Source organism: Alosa alosa, chromosome 22, assembly GCF_017589495.1.
Source record: "Alosa alosa isolate M-15738 ecotype Scorff River chromosome 22, AALO_Geno_1.1, whole genome shotgun sequence".
Lineage (NCBI taxonomy): Eukaryota > Metazoa > Chordata > Actinopteri > Clupeiformes > Clupeidae > Alosa > Alosa alosa.
Window position 1 is genome coordinate 11,135,194 of NC_063210.1, and position 22,863 is coordinate 11,158,056.

The 22,863-nt window shown below is 44.6% G+C and overlaps 1 protein-coding gene across 1 annotated transcript in view; it reads left to right on the forward strand.

Moving 5' to 3' along the window:
- dnah9 (dynein, axonemal, heavy chain 9) overlaps nt 1-22,863 on the forward strand; it is a 107,200-nt gene that overhangs the window by 80,912 nt on the left and 3,425 nt on the right. The window contains 9 exon segments of the mRNA XM_048233169.1: nt 1,471-1,664; nt 2,802-2,950; nt 3,969-4,096; nt 8,685-8,912; nt 11,681-11,872; nt 13,790-13,981; nt 17,231-17,401; nt 18,329-18,511; nt 20,114-20,503. Coding sequence (XP_048089126.1) covers nt 1,471-1,664; nt 2,802-2,950; nt 3,969-4,096; nt 8,685-8,912; nt 11,681-11,872; nt 13,790-13,981; nt 17,231-17,401; nt 18,329-18,511; nt 20,114-20,503 — 1,827 coding nt within the window.

Below are 22,863 nucleotides of genomic sequence, written 5' to 3' on the forward strand. Positions count from 1 at the left end.
TGCTTCCGCTTGCAGGTTTGTGCTGGCGTGCCTCAGACTAAACTTGAGAGGATCCCTATCACTTTTCACAGGTCTTACAAAATTGATGAGCCCACAGTGGCAGAGGGAGATCTATTCTGTCACAGTCCATTACAACAAATTCTCACAATACTGCATTAAATTGGAGGCTGTTATTTTTCAATATCGCAGTAATCAACCATGAAATCTGCAATGCAAACAAATTTATGCCATCATGAAAAAAACTGCTTTGCTGCTTTTCAACTTCTCCTGTTATCTTTTTCATGTGATAGTAGGCCTATGTGATTTGAAGTGTGATTTTTACATATTCTGTGTCACACTGACACAAATACTGACCCTATTTTCCACTTAAGAGAAAGCAGCAAAATTTTGGTTATATTTTTGGTCACTCTCGCGTTTGAGTGCCATTAGTGTGAAGATGAGATTGGGGCAGAGATAAATGATGCCATTTAAATACAGTTAGAAATGTCCATTAAAACAAGTATGCCTATGCATTCATCTGCTAAATAGCTTCTAAGAAGCATTATGTGATTTGCATGTAAATATGATTTTTAACTTACTGTAAGTTAGTGAATTATGCAGGGTTTATTGATACGTTGGCAGTGAGCCACAATATTACAAATACTAACAGCTTTAATTTCCTTTTATCTCTGACTTAACAAAGATTCCCAAGTGAGATTTTCTCCCCCTAATCTTATGCAAATACACATATGGATCTGTTCACAAGGTGGGTCATTAAAAGTCTAATTTCTTTTTTTCCCCCTCATCATTTTTCGACGCTTCCCCGTTTTTTGAAAATAAGTTGTGAAGTTATAAATTATGGATTGCACATTTTCCACAAGACAGCCTCCAAATGTGAGTCACCTACCTCCCCTGGTAATTTTCACTTTTTTTTCCATGGCTTGGTCGCCCAGAGCAGACGGTTGGGAATGGCTGTGTGTCACTACGTAGTTCTTCCGGGGGGAAAACCCCAAAAAAGGAGGGTTCAAATATAGCTCCACAATATGCAAGCCCCTCCTGTTTTGCTTGCCTAAGCATCTTTAACACTGTACTCTGAGGGGCAGAAGGATGAAGACGCTCCAGTTCACATGGGGTGTGTTACAGTAGCAGTGCAAAAAGGCGCGTGACTCATGCGCTTATATTTGATAAGCGCGCAACACCTAAAATAATGGCTCATCTCAAAACATTTTAGCCCTTTGGGCGTTGTTTGCCGCCTGCGCTCTCCCATTCCCACATCGTCTGTTTGTTCGGCAGTAGCCCAACTCAGACATTACAGTCTGTACTTGGATGTCAAGTACTCCTCACTGCATGCAGAATAGGCCACAGATGCATTATTCAACATTAATTCCAGGTGAGGCATGGTTTCACATATTCCATGAGCTCTTGCCTTTAGTTTTATTTATTTCTGGTCGTCATCTCATTTCAACATCCCCCCCCCCGTCTCTGCCCAAGGCTCTGTGCGCCATGGAGGAGTTCCGGAACCTGGACCGGGACATAGAGGGCTCAGCCAAGCGCTGGAAGAAACTGGTGGAGTCCGAATGTCCGGAGAAGGAGAAGTTCCCACAGGAGTGGAAGAACAAGACAGCCCTGCAGATACTCTGCATGATGAGGGCTCTCAGGCCGGACAGGATGACCTATGCCGTGAGGTAGAGAGACTTTACTGATCGAGACATGTTGCTATGTGCTGATACAGTGTCTATCTTTCCCTGAGGCAACACATACAGTAGGTCTGCATTAAGGTGCCTTTCCAAATGCTTTTTCACATTATGACTTGGGGGGACTGTTCTGATTTCTTTATGTTGTTTGCAGTTTATACTGTACATTTATTTTTACAGGGTCCCCGCTGATCCCTTAACAGTCTTAAAATGTCTCAAATTTAGTTTTGGGTATTGAACGCCTTAAAATGTCTGGAATTGTAGGAGGGCAGACATTAAATTACATCTGGAGCAGAATGACTCCAGTTTGTTTGTAGGATGTTTTACCCAGGATTTTACCTGCCTATCTTACAACAGTGACCATTTCCACAGTTACTAGTGAATATATCTGCTCTGGCCTCTCTATCAGTCACTGGACTGCATTATTTCCCGAACAATTTGACCATGTTGAAGTGCTGTTGAGTGAGAGCGTTGCATACAATAAGTTGACACCACTCAATGTAATGGTATTATTTTTTTCCTTCTTAAATCTTAAAAGTTATTCAATTGTGTCTTTAAAAATGTGCAGATACTCCGTTTTAATTTAACATAGACCACTTACCCATGTGGATCACCCATGCGGATGTGAAAACTCTAATGAACTCACAACCATGCCAATAAAGAAGTAAGAGCATATACAGTAAGCAGCACTTGACAACAAATAAGCTGCTCTTTTATAGTATTATTGCCCAAGTTTCTAAATCAAACCAAGGCTCATACATCAGGCCTTACATTTTATGTGACTATAACTGGCCATGCTGCCCTACAGCTGTCATCACCATGCAGCTGTGTTTTCTCTGTTTTGTTTAGTGTACACATTCCTTTGGGTGACACTTTTTTATCTGCACAACAAGCTTGTTTATTTTCTCATTAGCATAAAATTGTTCCAGTTAATTTTTCATCGTTCATTATTTTTTTTTCTGCATGATGGTGCCAAAAATTAATGATTACACAGCCGAGGTCTGATCAGAGATCATTTGCTACCTACTGTACCTACACAAGATGGCCTCTTCAGCTCTTTAGCGTAGCATGCGAGGTGATGGCTGTGTCTTGTCTGTTCCTCCCCCTCCACCCACTCCCACCCCTCAGGGACTTTGTGGAGGAGAAGCTGGGCAGTAAGTACGTGATGGGCCGAGCCTTGGACTTCGCCGTCTCCTTTGAAGAATCTGGGGCGGCCACTCCTATGTTCTTTATCCTCTCTCCTGGCGTGGACCCTCTCAAAGACGTGGAGAAACATGGTAATCGCTCTCTCCCTCCCAGGGGGCACCAGACATGTGCAAAGCCCTTTTTTGTTTGTTTGTTTGTTTGTTCATTTTTGTTTTCATTGCTGCCAGGCCAAGACTGTGTGTTTCTTGTATTTCTATGAGACACTAATTAGTGCTACTGAATGGGGAGATTGGAGTTTGCATCCATTAATTTGCAGTGTTGGACTGAAGGGTTTATACATGTACAATACATGAGCCTGGGTCTCAAAGGCTTTCAACTGTAAGTCGATATAGATGAAAGATCACAACTGATCACTCACAATGACCAGAGAGAATCCCTAAAAGGATGCATTAGAATTGTAAACCGTTATATAGGAAATTATATTGATTTTTGAAAGCTGTATTCTCTCACTTACTATTCATATGTCATATGTCATATCTTATGTTGCCATACTTGTGAATGTTCTCTTCCCTTTCCTGGAATTATGCATTTGAACAGAAAAAGGTAGCTCAGGTTTCCGAGTGTAGATTTCAGTGAGATTTTCCCAGAGCCGTGTTGGCTTGCTGACCCTGCATTACGTAACACGGTGTCACGTGGCGTGGCGTGGCGTGGCGGCGGCTGCTCTGCCGGCCTCGACTCCTGGGGGAGAGCGTGGAGATTGATTCCGCGTGTCCGAGAGCGCAACTAATCAGATCACAGCCAGAGCTCAGTGATCAATTAGCTGCAGTGGCTCTTTAAATACAATTTCTCCGTTAGTGGAGTCACAGTGAAAATTAGGAGTTAACCTAAAAGGTTGGACACCACGGCCCACTACACCCCCCACCCCACCCCCCCCCCGAAAATTGAGCTCCTGAACATTTAATTTTTCAAGTGCCATTCCCTCCCTCTGTCTCCTTCACTTTCTCTCTCCCTCCCTCTTTCCCCTTTTATCCTTTCCTCTCTCTCTCTCTAACACACACTCTCTTACTTTCCCTTCTGTCAGTGTCTCTCTCTCCCTCTCTCATGTATTTTCCCTCTTTCCCCCTCCCTCTGCCCTGCTCTCTTTTGCAGGGCGTAAACTAGGCTACACCTTCGACAACAGGAACTTCCACAACGTGTCGCTGGGCCAGGGCCAGGAGGTGGTGGCTGAGCAGGCTCTAGACCTCGCTGCTCGCGACGGACACTGGGTCATCCTGCAGGTAAAACCCCCGTCTCTCTGCGCTGGAGGGATTGCACCACCCCCCAACATTTCTTCTGGTTAAAGCTGTAGTCCTTTATTGCAATGCATTATTGGACTTTTTGTCAAATTCCGCCAAATTCTCCACACATTTCTCGAGCCGCCCCTGGCTCTGTAAATATGTAAAACTATTCCAGCCAATTAACACATCGCTTCAGGAGCATGGCGAGGAAGGGTGTGCGTTGATTGCCTCAACAAACTTGCCTTTAAATGGGAGTTATACTTTGCTCTAGGGACTTCATGCCTGCGGATCTGTAAGGCACCTTGACAATGGTAATAATTGATGCCACTTTAAATACAAATAAATGAAATGGAGTCGAATGTAAACACTCTCCCTAGTTGCCTGTGAGAGTGCAGAGTTTAGGTTCTCCACGCTTTACTTTAAGGGTTCTTCAGGTGAAGAGCCCTAGGCAGCATAGTTTAAAGTAGCATGTTTAAGGGTACTTCTCTAAAGACAAGTTAAATAACCTCTCATGATAGTGCCTTAAGGCTTCTCTTAAGACCTGTGAGGGTAAAAAAAGAAAACTTGTTCCTCAGACAGTGCATCTATACATTTAACTGGCCCAAGAGCAGCTGGGCATTTAAGTGGCTGCTTACTGCGTATTGAGTGATTTGCCGTTTTTGCACCTTAATGAACTTGGGGAAGGATGGAGTAGACTGGGGGCTGGGAATGGGGGGGGGGGGGGGGGGGTGAATGGAGCAAAGTGGACCAGAGTGGGCACTGGGGGTGAAGGGGAGGCTGCATTGTTGAGAATCCATCAGTTTGGGTCCGGTTTGGGTTGTTTCTGTCTGGAAGTGTGATTAATGACCCACATGGATCCCCCCGCTGGGAGCTGTGGAGAGGAATGTGTCCTCGCGCTCCACAGGCCACACACACACACACACACACACACACACACACAAACACACACACACACTGCAGAAGTACACTTTGCTAATGAGTCTATTAGACCGCTTACTCTCAATCCTAATGTCAGAGCCGAGGGACAGCCCATCCACCACAGGCCATTACATACATTACCCCGCACCTCTGTCACACACGTTTGATTTTAAAGTGTAATTTATAGAAACACAGACTGTGCTTGACCACCAGATGAAGCAATAGGGAAAATGAATGGAGGGAATAGTTAATGCAGACATGGGAATTACCTGGCGTTGCCCCCCTCTATTCTCAGTCATTTTGCTCAGTGTTATTGAACAGATTAACAAATCACTTGTCAGTGTGTTTTAAAGTTTTTACTCGTCCGGGGAGAGATGTACTCGGAGGATGGTATACATATCACTTTGTTCAGCTCTCTCTCTCCCAGCCAGGACGACCTCTCTTGCATTTTAAACAGGCACCTTGGCGGAATCCTAATGGCTTTTTATTGATAGATGTATGAATGGCAGCTGGGGGTACAAAGAACATTCTTGCTTTCAAATCACCCAACTTGCAGAAAGTGCAGCTAAGACCACGGGGAACGGGCACCACAAAGATAATTACCTTTGCATAAGACTTTGGATCGATCTTCCTCAAAAGACACCAGAGCACACACACACACCGGCGCATGGACGGACACACACACACACACACACACACAATGTCTCCTCTCTCTCTCTCTCTCTCTCTGTTTTTTCTCACTTACACACACATCTCTCTCTCTCTCACACACACACACACACACACAATCTCTCTCTCTCTCACTCACACACACACACACACACACACACACACACACACACACACACACACACACGCACACACACACACACACACAATCTCTCTCTCTCACACACACACACACACACACACACACACAACCCCAGTGGCTCTTGTCTCTCTTATCTTGAGGCCGCGGCGGCCAAGCCTAGCCCACCCAAGCCGCTTTCCTTCCCCACCCGCCCGTCTCTTAAGTAGCCTGCCTGCCTCTTCCCACTTATGAATGCAGGCTTTAGCCAGTGAGAGCAGGCGGGTCAATGGAAAGTTCCTCTCCAGTGAAGGTTAATTATATCGCGGGAGCACGCTCGGCCTGTTACCCATGGAGACGCAGAGATCCAGAGGCTGCAACGGAGAGGGTGGCGGAGGGAATCGATGAAGGAGATTGGAGGGGAAAATTCACCGGCCTGGGAATCGAGTGGCCTAAAGTATCTGGACTGTGTTTTTTTTGTCTGGTCCACTGAAGAAAGGGAGTCCAGTCAGCCGAATTGGTTGAATTTGGGATTTTTGAGTTTGAATTCACAGATGGACACTGGGATGATAGAATGTGTGAAGTCAGGAATGGCTGATTGTAGTTGATTGAGTTGATTGATCTCTAGTCATTAGCAAGGAAAACATGACTCTTCCTGGAAAATCTACCATGACCTTCTGAGAACTGCATTCGCATACACCAGAAATGAAGCAAGAGATCATGAAAAAGGCATTAAAAAACGTACATGAAATGGAGAAAATGTGTCAAGTATGTCAAAATACATTAGCAACCTACATCTTCACAAAATTATGCAATGTTACAATGTCACACTTACAGTACATCAATTTATTTTCATAGCACATAAAGTTCAGTGTTGTTCACAGTCTGCCACCAAGTGCCTGTTGGTTTGACAGCTGAATGTGTGTGTGTGTGTATGTGTATGTGTATGCGTGTGTGTGTGTGTGTGTGTGTCTGTGTCTGTGTGTGTGTGTGTGTGTGTGTGTGTGTGTGTGTGTGTGTGTGTGTGTGTGTGTGTGTGTGATGCAGAGAGAAGCTCCATGGGATGTCTTTACACTTCCCCAAGGTTTTGTTTGGGTTGCATTAGAGCCGTTCAGAGCACGGTGTTAACAATGACTAGAAAAAGCCAGTCATGGCAGTATTTACACACACACACACACACACACACACACACACACACACACGTACTGTTGTGACCCTGACTGCAGCAGAGGAGTCTAAAACTGCTGGGAGTGAGGGGACTTCATGAGAAATTAATTTCCACTTAGTGGCAGTGCACTCGCTCTCACACATATTTGAAAAATGTTTTAATTTGTGTTACACCGAGCAATTATGTTGTTTTTGTCGCAGAAACAGTTTTCATTCAAGCAGCAGCAAGCACAGGATGAAACCAAAGCAATGAAGTATGAACAGCAATATCATTGCGAAAGCAATATGTATTAATATTACACAGCTTGTTTGGATATTGAGGAATAAAACAGTAGAAGGCCTTTCTGGTTTGACTGGGAGATGTCACATTGTAATGATTTAGAGATTAAATTATTAAAGGCACACTATGCAGGTTTCTTAGCTTAATATGCAAGTTTTTTTAGCTTAATTTACCTTCATTTAACAGCTTCAGAGTCATTGGAATGGTTATATGACTTTATTCGGGTTGAATGGTGGCCGTCTCGCTTCCCCCTAGCGCCTGTGAGCGGAAAAACCACCCTTGCAACTGTGGGCCGGCAGGCCGACGGCCTCAGTGTCAGGAAGTATAACGAGTGTAACAAATTGCTTTACTGCATTCAAATACACATACACACCAGGCACCGCTAGAAAAAGGTAGCGATGGAGTTTCTCAGACATTCGTCATGACAGAGCCAGCGAAAAAAAAGCAAAAACCGAGAAAACAGTAAGGAAATGGCCAATACTGCATAGTTTACCTTTAAATAAGCTTTATTTTCTGGAAGTGTTTCCATCGTCATCGTCATGATCGATCACGATGAATGCTTTTATCTGACCTCTCATTCTCAATGTAAGTTTGCCATGGTTTTGACTGATCTTTTAACAGTACATTCTAATTAAAACATACTTCCAACTTAAATGGAATTTGGGATTTCACTTGAAATATTTCCCTAAAAGAAATTGCAGAGATTTTGGATGCTTGTTCAGGAACGAGATGCTGTTGTACATTTAAGCCTGCACCAAGTTTCTTTATCCCAGTGAACATTACTTGACCTTTTACTTGGCAGACATCCCTATTTTGAAGCAACCCAGTGTGTACACTGCCTATAAAGCATGCCCCTTGGTGTCTCTGGGCCATAGGAACACCAGTAAACAGACAGAATTAAACATGCCCTGTGCAACTTCACTACTTTGATTTGGTTTGTTAAGCCAGCACTTTGGCTGTTCAAATTCCATTTGGTATTCGTCCATTCATCGTGTTTTCTGAAGTGCTCATTCAACTGCTCTGGTATTTGGTCTCATAAAACCACAGTTATTATTAAACACATAAAAAATTAGCCATTGGCCTGGAGCTTTGCACTAATGAGAATATGTGCCTGATTCAGACACCCATGATATTTCTAGCAACAGCATTTTTTCACTCTTTGGTACAAAGTCATAATTGAGTCACAGTTCTGTACTGACATAATGCCGGCCAATGCTATGCTGGTCTGTTTATATTTTGTAGTGAATTTTGAGTGCTACAGTCTCAGGTATTGTGTCGTCTATTTGTCATGACTGCCATGTTATTATCTCCAAGTTGTATTCTATACAGCAGCTGATTGTTGTGTGTGGTACTGTACTATCAGATATTTGTCTTGAGCGCATTGAGATGTCTGCATTTTTTTGTTTCTCTCTGTCTTCGTCCTTCCGTCTGGCCAGAACATCCATCTGGTGTCCAAGTGGCTGGGCACCCTGGAGAAGCTGCTGGAGCAGCATGGTGAGAGTAGCCACCCGGAGCTGCGCGTCTTCATCAGCGCCGAGTCGCCGGCCAGTCCCGCCGGGCATATCATCCCGCAGGGCATCCTGGAGAACTCCATCAAGATCACCAACGAGCCCCCCATGGGCATGCACGCCAACCTGCACAAGGCGCTCGATAACTTCAACCAGGTGGGCGAACGTAGCAATATGACACCCCATTATAATGTAGCCATGTGCTCAGTACCTATCATTAGAAGCCATTTTGTAAAAGAAATAGTCTCATGACTATTCAGGGCTTTAACTCAAACACCCCTACTCTCTGGATATAAGCATCTGAAATGTTATATTTATCATTTATGCCATAAATCTGCTGTTATTATGTGAACGCACCAATGTGGCAGTGTATCAATTGGGTCAAATCAATATACTATCCATATCCATTATATGTTATTAGAATATCATATTCACATCATACCATTTTTTAAAAGAAATGCTGACGTTTCAGAACTCGGGCTTGAGCACATGTAATTATGGGTATTGCATATACCGGTACTCATCTAAAATGTTTATTGTCATTATGTTATAAATCTGCAGTGGTCGTGTGATTGTGTTATAAAGCTGTGCAGTAAATCTAAGCCGGTAGAATTGCCAGTTGATTTGTGGTAATTTCCCCTAGCTCCAAGCCCAATCAGAGCTGGAGGAAGGTGCTTGAGTGCAGAGACCGCCTTACTAACGGGCTGTTCTTGAGGGTTCCACCACCCGCTGGTGCAGGATTTACACACAGTCTGACAGTTTAACCTGTGTTCAAATGAACCTTCCTCTTGTAAGACCTGAAATGGCCTCGGATACGTCTATATTATAGTGAAAAGTGGGGGGAAAAACAAGTCACACGTTTGCTGGATATGGATATTCTGAGGAAATTGTATCAACGTGATATAAACTGATTGAAATGATACAAAAGAAGTGATCAAATATAATAAGAGATATAAGGTGCTCACCAAACAATCTCTTAATATCCCTCATGCTGCTCTGTTTCTGTTTAAATTTGCATCTTTTTAAATAGTTTAAAACCCTCTCTGGCAGCGAATTCTGCCTCATAAACTCCAAATTGCAAATCTCAGACCACACAAACACACACACACATACACACACACACACACACACACACACACACACACACACACACACACAAAACACACATTTAGCTCCATGCTCTCTCTCCCAGTCTCTCCTCTTCAGAGGATACAGGCCCCACACACCCTCGGAATGAGACATTATCAGTGCGGCCCGTCGTACTTATTGCGCACACACACACACACACACAAAAAATAATGTCACAACGCAGGCTCTCTGTGCTCCCACTAATGATCATTTAAAATTCTGCATGGCCTTATCGACCAATCACCAATTTGTGAGCCAACTCACAGATGTTCTAATGGCAGTGGGGCCTATTAGTGCTGTGTGTGGCAACGCAACAGCAGCGTGGGCTAAAGGAGAAGGGTTTTCCTCAGGTTGGCTGCTGAAACGATATTCCAGTCACGTGTGTACCTTGAAAGCAAATCAATGGCCGGCCAGGAATTGGGAGAGAGAGAGGGAGGGAGGGAGAGAGGGAGGGGGGAGAGAGAGAGGGGAAAAACTGCTCTCCCACACTAGTAAGCCGGCATAATCCAGAAAATGACAGTGGTTTTTGTAATGACCTTTTTAACGCGGAAGAGGCAAACAACCTGGTGTCCAAAAAAAATAAATGTAATAATTCCGACCCATTTTGACACCACAAATCCCACAAAAATGTCACAAAATGTGTTCATTTCAATTTGCCATCTCATTTCATATCCGTGTTTTGTAGTAAGGTTCTCAAGAAACATTTTCAAGGCTACATTTTCATTCAGTTGTATAGCCATTACATTTACAAATATTTGGACATTGTAACATTTACAAATGTCCAAATGTTACAATGTACAAATGTACAAATGTCCACATCAGCCGACTCAGAGTTACGCATTGTCCAGTTCCTGTCGGTTTTGCATGTGGATCGCCACGGGCACTCCGTGTTCTGTCTTGTGGAGACTGTGGCTGGTGGTGGGCTTCTTCCGAGCAGTGCTGAGCGCCGCGACGCCTCTAGAATATTAATGCCGCGTGTCTGCAGCAGAAGCTCGACACACTGCGGCCCTTTCCACTGCTGGTTTACAAGTCAGCTCCTCTGGGTAGCAGAAAAGAGAGAGACAAGGCCTCGACACTGCTGCTGTAACTCTCTCTCTCTCTCTCTCTCTCTCTCTCTCTCTATCTCCCTCCCTCTCTCCCTCCCTCCCTCCCTCTCTCTCTCTCTGCTGTCTCTCTCTCTCTCTTTCTCTCTGTTAGACCCAGCTATGAAGAAGATGTGAATATACGCACACAATTTACACAGCATTATTGGCATGATTCTTTTAACCGCCCATCCCTTGAGTACTGTGTGTTTCAATGTTATTGTGTGTATTTATCTCTCCATGTGCATGTTAATATGTTTACTTTACTTTATATACTTTATTTATATATGTGTGTGTGTGTGTGTGTGTGTGTGTGTGTGTGCTGTTTGAAGTCATTTGAGATAATGAGCCTTCGGGACGGTGGCAAGTTGAAAAGCCCTGACAAGTGGTAACAATTAAGAGCGAATATCCCGCTCCGAATTTGTATCACCATCTAGTCACGCCTTTTGTCTACCCTAGCACGCCCGCTCCGCTGGGAGCCTGGTGAATGAGAGCAGATGACAAAGCACATGCCAAGGGGTATTTCTCTTTCAACGCGCCCCTCGCCATCGTACCAAATGTCACATTGGCAGACATTAAAAAACCATTCTGTTGTGATTTTCCCTCTGCTCCTCTCTTCTATGCCCTCCCTCCTCCTCCCTTCAATTTCTCCCTCCTTCTCGTTCACCACTTCCTTCCCCTTTTTCTCTATCCTCTCTCTTTTCTTGTGCCCAGGACACGCTGGAGATGTGCGCTCGCGAGAACGAATTTAAGAGCATCCTGTTCTCTCTGTGTTACTTCCACGCCGTGGTGGCCGAGCGGCGAAAGTTCGGGCCGCAAGGCTGGAACCGCAGCTACCCCTTCAACACGGGCGACCTGACCATCTCCGTCAACGTGCTCTATAACTACCTGGAGGCCAACGCCAAGGTGAGGAGCCAATCCGCTGTCCAGAATCGAACAGAGCTTTTGTGATTGTGTTGTTATTTTACTGTGGTGTATGGGGGAGCATCCAACCATTTAGGCCCAAGAATCCACAGGGAACCGGGTTCTATTGCGATTGAAGGTCATTTTCCAATCCAACGGCCATCTCTCTCTCCCTATTTTGTCAGATAAAGGCAAAAGCCCCAAAATATACAAAAAAGAGAGCAATAAAAGTCAAACATAGGATCTGCACCATCAAATTTTACTCACTCTCTGAGTGAAGAAAAGTGGTCTCTTGGTGATACTTTGTAGATTTATTTGACTGTATCATTTGTCTTTCTCCAGCCTAGCTCTGACATTGGAACTCAATTTTGAACAAGCCTCAGTCATTTCATTACAATGCTGTGTGTTTTGTCATGGTTATTTGCATGTCTCCCCCTTAAGAGCTCCATCCTTTCTGTCAGAGTTCCACACAGAGTCAGCAAATCAGGTGAAGGGCATGTTGTATTCTGTTCTCCAGCTAAGAGAGTGAGGGAGAGAGAAAGAGGGTGAGAGATAGAGAGGGAAAGAGAGAGAGATAGAGAGAGAGGGAGATAAAGGGGGAGAGATAGAGAAGGAGAGATTGAAGAGAGAGAGGGAGAGATAGTGGACTGGAGCCATAGCTCTCTCTGTGCCTTCATTCGCCTCTAACACCCACACACCAAACCTGCTTCAGATGAATACATTTGCCCTTTTACTGCGGTGGAACATTCAAATGGAATGTTTGCTCTTTATTCGGCAAACATAATTAAAAATGAACACCTTTTTCACTTTCTCTCTCTGTCTCTCTCACTCTCTCTCCCAGTATCAACATATTTTGTCGGTTATCGAGGGAGACTTTAAAAAAGCACTGGCAACTAGGTCCTAAAGTAGACAATATTTTTTTCCTCCTTGCAGAAAGGGTTTATATTAAAGATAAAAAAGCCTTTTAGTCCACCTTTGTTCCTGTCAGTACTGTAAAGTGCTGCTGGAAATTGCCCTGTGTCTCCACCATATGAGGCTTTCTCATATGATGCCCCCCAGCACCCCCACCCCAGAGCGTTCGTTCATTTTATCACACAGAGAGCGGCATTACCAGGGGTCACACTGTAGGAATTAACCCTCTCCCAGCCGGGACTGGATCGCGCACACCGCCCACGCCGGTTTAATCACTTCCCCGGGGGCGGCGAGAGCCACCACAGGCGCTGGCCGGCGGTTCTCGATATGAGCCGGGGCTAGTGGGGTTAAGAGGGGTCAGCGCCTCACACGTAGTATACATGTGATTTGTGCGTGTAATGAAAGCCATTGATCATGTGAAGCCCCACAAGCATAAAGTCTCCCTTTAGAAACGCTGGTTACTGCATTTGAAGTCTAATCTGTAGGCTGATTTACAATTATACACTACACTGTTTATTGTGTTACATTGCAGGATATTAAATAACTTCCAAACGTTCAATACGTTTACAGCATTAGAGTGGAAGAGTAGGCGTGATAGTATGAAAAGCTCTTCATACTGCTCTTGATGCTGTCGTATTGGTGATAATTGTCACGGATGTCGAGAGTGCATTAAAGCCTCTTTTCTGCTTTGAAATATCTCAAGGCTTTCCTTAATTCAGTGCTCAGACCTGCACATATGCCATTTGTTTGCTAATGCACAACAGGAGTCACATCATCCGCATTTGCTTTTATTGTCCTGGGATGTAATCATGACATAGAGCTCAACTCATTCCCCTTGCAATAGACTGGCTGACCAGTTTGATAGAGAATGCTTTTTTTTTCCATATCATCCCTGTAGAGTTGTTGATATGTGATGCACTGATATGACAGTTAGCACATTAACACAGCGGCAGCACAGCGTGGGTTGCAGATATGGAGTGTAGATTCCTCTGATATGTATTTTCGCAGGTGCCCTATGACGACCTGCGCTATCTGTTCGGGGAGATCATGTATGGAGGCCACATCACAGACGACTGGGACCGGCGGCTGTGCCGCACCTACCTGGAGGAGTTCATCAAGCCGGAGATGATGGAGGGGGAGCACTACCTCGCCCCAGGCTTCCTGATCCCCGGGAACATGGACTACAATGGCTACCACCAGGTAGGCTATCACACACACACACACACACACACACGCTGTTATACTGCACACTTTCTCTCGATCTACAGTCGCCTCCAGAATTATTGGCACCTCTGCTAAAGTTGACTAAAAAGAGGAAGATGATTTTATATTCCTCTTTTTAGTCAACTTTAGCAGAGGTGCCAACAATTCTGGGGGCGACTGTATCTATCTTTGTGTCTGTCTGTCTTTCTTTTTATTTGACTCTTTTGTCTTTGTCTGGCTGTCACAAATTGGTCTCAAGAGCAAAGCGCTGAGCTCAGGAGCATTTTCAGAATTTACTATTTTTTTGCATCTGACATATTGCTCGTCATTTAATCCGTTTGTTACAGCAAAAAACATTGCAAGTCAACCGTGTGGTTCTTCTTAATAAGCAAAACGGTGCGGGTCTAGCCGAGCTACAGTATGAAGAACTTTTCTGTCTCTTTCCTGTCATTCTGCATCTGCTAGGAAGCTCACCTTGCATTTACAGCAGTGTGCGGGCCCATCCTCCAAAAACCAGCAGTGCTGCTTTCCCCTGCAATGTGTGTTGAGGAGCTGTGACTGAGAAGGCTGCCAAAAAATATACAGTAAAGCAGAATCACAATCATATTCACCAAGCATCCGCACAAAAACCCCAAACCTTTTGTTCCCCATATACAGTGCATGGGGCCAAGGGTGCATGGCTTTTCTCAGTGTGCACTCTTTAATATGGACTCATTTGATCCTGATAATAAGTGGTTGATTAACAGCCCACAGTGCAGGAGTTTACCCCCTTGTAAGTAGTGTCTTGCTGCTACGCCGTGATCTCCTTGTGTGAGAACTGTCTTTTTCTGCCTAACAGAAGCACAGAAGGCATGAGGGGGGACTCCCCCACTGCCACTTTTATCGCCATGGCAACCTCTATTACACATGTAGATTAATGATGCGGTCATGGAAACAATTCAAGTTAAGCATTAAAAACACGTCTATCTCATAATCTCCATCTCCAGTGTGTGTGTGTGTGAGCAGTATCCCATGTCATATTTCTCATGCCCATATGTCTTGTTCAACATGTCTGACATTTGCAGTGGTAGCCTGCAGTAATCCAGAGGACCAAGCAAATTGATATGCCTGTAAAGAGCATTCATTGACAGTATTGCGTACGTGAGGCACAGTGTGATATTTAAATAAAAAAAAAAATTGAAATTGTTCCAGCATTTTACTTTAGATTTTATAGTTGGCAACAGGCTTGAGATGATACACATCTATTAGCATAAATCAAAAAATGTCCCCCACAAAAATGTATTAAGATGAGAAATACATGCTCTGAATCATTCTGTCTGACTCAACATCTTCAGATAAGAGATAAATTGTCTTTCCCCAAGAAGCAGAAGACACACACATTAAGAAAGACACACATGTACACACACACACATTCACACACACACACACACACACACACAAAAAAAGGAAAATATTTTCCGCAGCCTTTCAGGGATGCACTGTTACAGCATCAAACACATGGTGGGCGCCGCTCTCACTGGCTGTTTGTGCGCCACCGCCGCCATGATTGGCCCCAGTTATATTTAATTAGCTAAATGACTGCTGGCACTGGAGCTGTCCAGATTTCTCACGCTGCCTCCCCAGGGAAATAGTGTGTAAGGAACAGAGTCTGTGTGTGTGTGTGTGTGTGTGTGTGTGTGAGAGAGAGAGAGAGAGTGTGAGAGAGAGATAGAGAGTGTAATAGTTAGTTGAGTGTGTGTGTGTGTGTGTGTGTGTGTGTGTGTGTGTGTGTGTGTGTGTGTGTGTTTGTTTGTGTGTGTGTTTCTGTGTGTATGCGTGCGTGCGTGCGTGGGTGCGTGCGTGTTTGTGTGTGTGCGTGTGTGCGTGTGTGTTCTGTTCTGGCGTGCAGGGTCCTGATACAGACAGTGGCTCATGTCTGAGCTGGATGTGAGCGTCTGTGCTTTCAGTGATCGTGGGAGCACCAAGTGCAAGAGAGAGAGACAGAAAGAAAGAGAGTGACTGTGTGTGTGTGTGTGTGTATGTATGTGCATTAGAGACAGTGAGAAAGAGAAAGAGACAGAAAGTAAGAGAGTGACTGTGTGTGTGTGTGTGTGTGTGTGTGTGTGTGTGTGTGTGTGTGTGTGTGTGTGTATGTGTGTTAGAGACTGAGAGAGAGAGAGAGAGAGAGAGAGACAGGGAGGGTAAGTGCTCCCGAGGCTCTCTGTGCCATCTGTGATGTCTGTGGAGGAGCGGGGCCAGCTCCACTAGGGCCACACTGACAACAAGATGCCACATTCACACCACACTGCACCGTGCCACCGAAAAAACCTCTCAACCTCTTCTCTCCCGGAGGGAGGGCACGACTTCTGCTCGAGCCCTTACAGAGCCACGGACGCAGTCGCCCATTCAGTTGGGTGACAATTGGAAACACGGCCAGATTGTTGGTGAAGTTTTTATTTTTGGTCGAATCGAGGGGTTAAGTCGACAAGAATTGATGGAACAGGGAGAGTAATGCAAGTGCTGTGCGTCGGTCCACAGTTGAAGCCAACGCAGGTTTGTTTTTTGGTTAGCACAGTTAAACTCCCACACTGAGTCTGGGCAAACGAGCATGGCACACTCCCACTGTGCCGCTTCTCTGAGATGCACCCAGCTCCCGTGGCGATCAGAGACCATGCATGGATGGTGGGACGGGTTTCATGAGGCCAAATGTTCTCGCAGCAAAACGGTTGGAGATTATTGTTTTTGTTTGTTTTTTTTGTTTTTTGTTTTTTTATTAAAGGGATGGTTTCTGGAGGTTGTGTACTGCTTTCCTAATGCCAGGGGCTGGTGTTGCTCATTAGAGCGACCGGCTTGTGATATTGATGTTGTTCATTACAGGGTGATGATGGGGGAGGGCTACTGTGGAGAAGACAATCAAGGAAATCAGGGTTAGATTTCGGGAAGCTGGTATGCCAAGGTGTATGTTTTTGAATATTGATATACACCAGCATTACTGCGGAATGTCAATGTTATTAATGCAGTCTATATCAGCCCCAGATTATCATATCAAAGCTATACAATGAATGAGATATACCATGTTTTTATTCACAAAGGTCTGGATTTGTTCGCAAAGGTCTTGAACTTGACTGAATGTATTCATAGATTCACACATTCACATGTATTCACACAAAACCCAAGAAACATTCTCAATTATCATTCCAGGTTTTACAGAGTAGCCTCTGACCAGCATGATGTTTCCTCTTGTTTTTTTTCCCCTTCTTCCTGTAGTACATCGACGAGGCCCTCCCCGCAGAGTCCCCCTACTTGTACGGCCTCCACCCGAACGCGGAGATCGGCTTCCTGACGCAGACGTCGGAGAAGCTCTTCCGCACCGTGCTGGAGATGCAGCCGCATGACGGAGGTGCCGGGGAAGGCGGAGGCTCCACGCGGGAGGAGAAGGTGACGTAGAACTTCCAGCAGGCTCAAACGAATGTCCGCACGTCGCACCAAAATAATACTTTAAAAGAGGAGGAGAAGGTGACGTAGAACTTCCAGCAGGCTCAAACGAATGTCCGCATGTCGCACCAAAATAATACTTTGAAAGCCAAAGTGAAGTGAGTGGTATTTTGTTGACATGTTTAGCCAAAGCGATTTGCGGTGTTGGGTTCAGGAATCAAACACAGGATTAAACGAAGTAATGTCTGTACCCAGGCCAAAAGTAAACAGTCAATTTATTTTTTTATGCTTTTCAGGAACAACATTTCTGTGCAGTCACAATAATGCTCATTTTGTCATAGGCAGTAGGATTTCCAATGGCTTAACTGTTCCTCTAGTACAGAAAATGAGTCAAATTGCTAACAATCATTATCTTCCTGTGTTGCGCCATGTCCCTGTCATCATGAGCACCGCCATGTTCTTGGCATTCCGTTCACGCCTGTCTGGGTTGCTTAAATTGAGCTAATTCCCCGACCGACCGTGCGGCCATTTGGGGAAGGTCTGACATTTAAGAGGGATTAGATATGGGATCGAGGCAAGAGTGCCTGAATGGGCTATGACAGTTGCCCTTTTCCAGTTAAGAGATTTTGAGACTTATAATGTGAGGACCAATTTGTATGGAAGTGACTGGGTGATTGGCAGGTGCTAGCACAATATACCGACTGATGCGTACTGTATCTCTTGTCGGTTTTTGACCTTGAAGCGAAACATCTGACAAGTGCCCAATGGTTATCAAGTGAAAAACCTTGTGTGTTTAAGATAGAGAATGTTTAAAGTGGTCCTTGAGGTTTTTCTTTTTTTTTTTTTTTTTGTCTTTTATGGCAATGATGGAAGACTAACTCAATAATCCTGCCTCTCCCCTGACCCCAACCCCCACACTCTTTTTTTCAGGTGAGAGCCATTTTGGACGAGATCATGGAGAAACTTCCGGAAGAGTTCAACATGGCGGAGCTGCTGGGCAAGGCGGAGGAGCGCACCCCGTACGTGGTGGTGGCCCTGCAGGAGTGCGAGCGCATGAACCTCCTCACGCAGGAGATTAAGCACTCCCTCAAAGAGCTCAGCCTCGGCCTCAAGGTGAGCTCCCCGTTAAGCACATTTAGCTCCCAATCACACATTTCTACCGTTAGTGAGTTATACATCTTACTTGTGCCACTAAAGGCATGGTGATGGCTCTTTCCCTCCTCTCCACCCCTTTAAGGAAATTGCAGAACTGACTGATATTTACTCAATGCCAAAGTTAACCCTGCAGCCCATGTTAACAGGGTTTCTGTGTGCCCCATAGCAAAAGCAGTTAATTTAGTCCCCTCTTCAACCTCCCTTTCCCATTTGAAACCCCTGTAGGATTTCAAGGCTGAGTGATTGCATTTTTTGTTAGTGATCCTGAACCAAGTGTGTTCCACACCTGGTTGGCTCCTGCCACAGTGAAAAGCCAGGAAATAAACTAGGCGAGAAACTGCAAGAAGCAGCTCTAATTTCACACAAGGTCTCAAATCTGTCAAATAGCGCTATGCCACCGCTTGGATTTGACATTTAGAGTTAGTGCTTCGTATGACCTGATGGAAAATGCTGATTTCTGACCATGTGTCTGGGCCACTTCATAGGTTCCTGACTACTACAGAAAGCAAACGCACCCATATTTCCCTGATGTGTAAATAATGGTCATGGCAAGGTTTGAATACATACTCGCTGGGGAAAGCCACCGTGAAGGACATTGTAAGCTTACTGTTATTGCTGCCATATCTCTCCCGTGCTGTAAATGTCATTTGACATTTAATTTGTCTGTAACATGCATGTTCTTTCTGCCAAGTCCTCTGCAGCCACAGAATCTTGTTCTATAAACTGTACTTTCATTAAAATGATACCTTAAGGGTACCTTTGCTGTTGTCATTAATTGACTAATGTCGATTTAGCATTTGACTTTGGTAGCCCTTGTCGTAATAATATTTGCATTACACTGATTGGATTTCAGGCATAATTACTACACATATGTGCATGCATTCATGCAGGAAGGTTCTCCAATTTCAAATGGAACTGCTTCGCTTAGAAGGTCAGGCCTGTGAAATATGCCACATTTACCAGATGGTACTCGGTCTTCCTAGTGAAATTGGAAAAGCATTGCTTTTTAGATAGCATGGTTCAATTTGACGGGAGCTCAGAGCGCTGTGCAATGAATAGCTAGTGTCTAGCCCACTGACGGCTAACTTGGCTGTTGAGAGTGCCAGGCCTGTTCATTTGGATCAGTCACGTGCTCAGTGTCTTACTGAACTGACACTTCAACATTTCCAGACACACTTTGGAAGCCCCCTGTTGTTAGTGACAGTTCTATCTCCTCAGCTACAGCCCCTCCTCCTCCTCCTCCTCCTCCTCCTCCTCCAGCACCCCCCCACCCTCCCCTCTCCTCTCCCCTCACCTTCCCTCCCGCAGATTGGAGACCCAGCCCTCGTCTAACACACCATCCACAAATACTCTTCAGCCCCCGCTGGGCTTGATAGACTGACCTTGCTGTATTGCAGCAGACTCCACCTAAACCCTGCAATAAGATAAACCCAGCAGGAGGTGTGGTACAAGGAATCCCTCCAGATAGGAATCTGTGCCCTTAGTGTTAGGGCTTCATTTCCCAGCGCAAGGCTGTGTGTGTGTGTGGATGCAAATGGGGTGTTTCATATTTCATTTCAGGGGGAGCTTACCATGACGAGTGACATGGAGAGCCTACAGAACGCACTGTACCTGGATCAGGTGCCCGAGTCGTGGACGCGGCGGGCGTATCCGTCCATCCTGGGCCTGGCACTGTGGTTCACGGACCTGCTGAGTCGCATCCGGGAGCTGGAGAGCTGGACGTCCGACTTCCTGCTGCCATCGGCCGTGTGGCTGGCCGGCTTCTTCAACCCGCAGTCCTTCCTGACGGCCATCATGCAGTCGATGGCGCGGCGCAACGAGTGGCCGCTGGACAAGATGTGCCTGCAGTGCGACGTGACCAAGAAGAACCGCGAGGACTTCGCCTCGCCGCCCAGGGAGGGGGCCTATGTGTATGGGCTCTTCATGGAGGGCGCACGCTGGGACACGCAGGTAATGTGTACCTCTTCTCAGAGTGTATCCAAGATGGCTGAACACACATTTTGTTTTTACACCCGAAACCAAACACACACATACACACACACACACACACACACACATTCACAGATAGAGACACACTCTCTCACTCACACACACACATACACACACTCCTTCACAGACTCAAACACAAGCCCCGACATACAGTACACACAGGCACACGTGTGCAATATACAACCCAAAATCAGAAAAAGTTGGGACGTTGTGTAAAATTCATAAAAGCAGAATGGTAATAATCTGCAAATCTCGTAAACTCATATTTAGTTGCCAAAGGCCACAGACAACATATAAAATGTTTGAAATTTGACTATTTCATGGAAAATATATGTTCATTTTGAATTTGATACCAGCAACATGGTAACTGGCAACATGATTGGGTATGTAAAAGAGCATCCTAGAGAGGCAGAGTCTATTAGAAGTAAAGATGTACAGTAGGGGTATTCATCACTCTGTGTAAACATGTGTGGACAAATGATGAAACAATGTCATTGTAATACTTCCTTACATGAAATTGTGACATTTTGGGGAGTTCATCATCTACAGTACATAATATCATTAAAATATTCAGAGAATCCAGAGAAATCTTTGCAAACTAGAGAAATCTTTGCAAGCTAAAAAACAATATTGGATGGCCGTGGTCTTTAGGACCTCAGATGGCACTGCATTAAAACCAGACCTGTTTTAGGGACCATTGTAACCAGACCATTGTATGGGCTCAGGAAAACCTCTGATAACTATTGTCTATGAGGACAGTTTGATACTCAATCCAGAAATCTTACCATGCAAGAGCCAAAGATCTTATCTGGGGCTGAGCTTGTTTAAAGTGGACTGAGGTAACGTGGAAAAAGGTCCTGTGGTTAGACCAATCAAAATTTCTAATTCTTTTTCGGAAATCATGGACTCATCTTTGCCTATCCAAGTATCCAAACCAATCCAACTTGTTTTAGTGCTCAGTTCAAACCCAACATCTATGACAGTGTGGAGGTGCATTAGTGCCTACAGCATGGGCATCTTGCGCATCTGGCAAGGCACAATCAATTCTGAATGATTTTGATTTTTGATTCTGATTTTGAGCAACATATACTACCATCCAGGCAATGTTTTTTTCCAGGGAAGATCTTGAATATTTCAGGCACATATTTAAATAGTATTTCTCCTTAGAGGAAGAGTCCAGGTGCTAAAATGGCCTGTCTGCAGTCCAGACCTGTCAAATTAGGTGCACATGGAATGAAAAACATGATAAGAATACTGTTGAGCAACGAAAATCCTATATCGGGCAGGAATGTTACAACATTTAATTTTCAAAACTCTAGCAAGAGATGAAGCAGCACAGTGGTAAACATTCCCTGTCCCAACCTTTTTTGGAAACATGTTGCTGGCATGAAATTCTAAATGATCATATATTTTCCATGAAATTGAGTAAGTTGTAGACACACACACACAGATCCACACATTTATGATTGACTGTTGGGTCGACCGAGTGATGTACTCCATTATTAATTTACAATAGAGAAAATCCATGTCACCCACAATGTTTGCCAAAGGATAATAACACCGACACACACATCCAATGAGACACCAGCAGACAGACTGAGCATTATAGACAGGCCTCTTGAAATAACCTCAAATCAACCCCTTGGTACATAGGTCTGATTGTTTTCCTTCACTACTGCCTACTGGCACATAAAACGTTGTAGACCTGTTTGATTAACTTGTTTGATTAGTACTGCGTTGCTATTGCCATTGTGATATTGTGGGTTGCCAACCTGTATTATTTTAACATTCCAAGCAACTTTACCCTACTTTTTATACCAATATAATTGTCAATATTATCTCATTTTCATTCTTAACACAACACTGTCAGTAGAGAAAAGATCTGAGAAAACTTGTAAAAAGCACGGCAGAGCATTACAAAATGGCTGAGTACCTTAAAAACAGGCCACATACTGTTTTCAGATCAAGGGAGGGAAATATACATACACACTTTGAAGTTTCTCCTGGTACTGTATGTACAGAAAAGCTTTGAAGTACCAGCAGTTAGTACATAGTTCTCGGCAACTCCGGATCGAGTCTTTGCCACTAACTAATTTACTGGGCTCAGTGTAAATGCACTCGGCTTTCCAAGAAAGTCTCTGCAGGCCGTTTTAATTACAGCCTCTGATGTCAGTTTTTAATTATTGTCGAGCACTCTTTCCACCCCTGTATACCATAACGGCCAATCAAGGATGGAAACCAGGTGCATCCAATGGTTCTGTTGGGAAATATTATTCCACCGTCGTTAGCGTTAGTGAGGGTAAGATGAGTGAAGTGTGTAC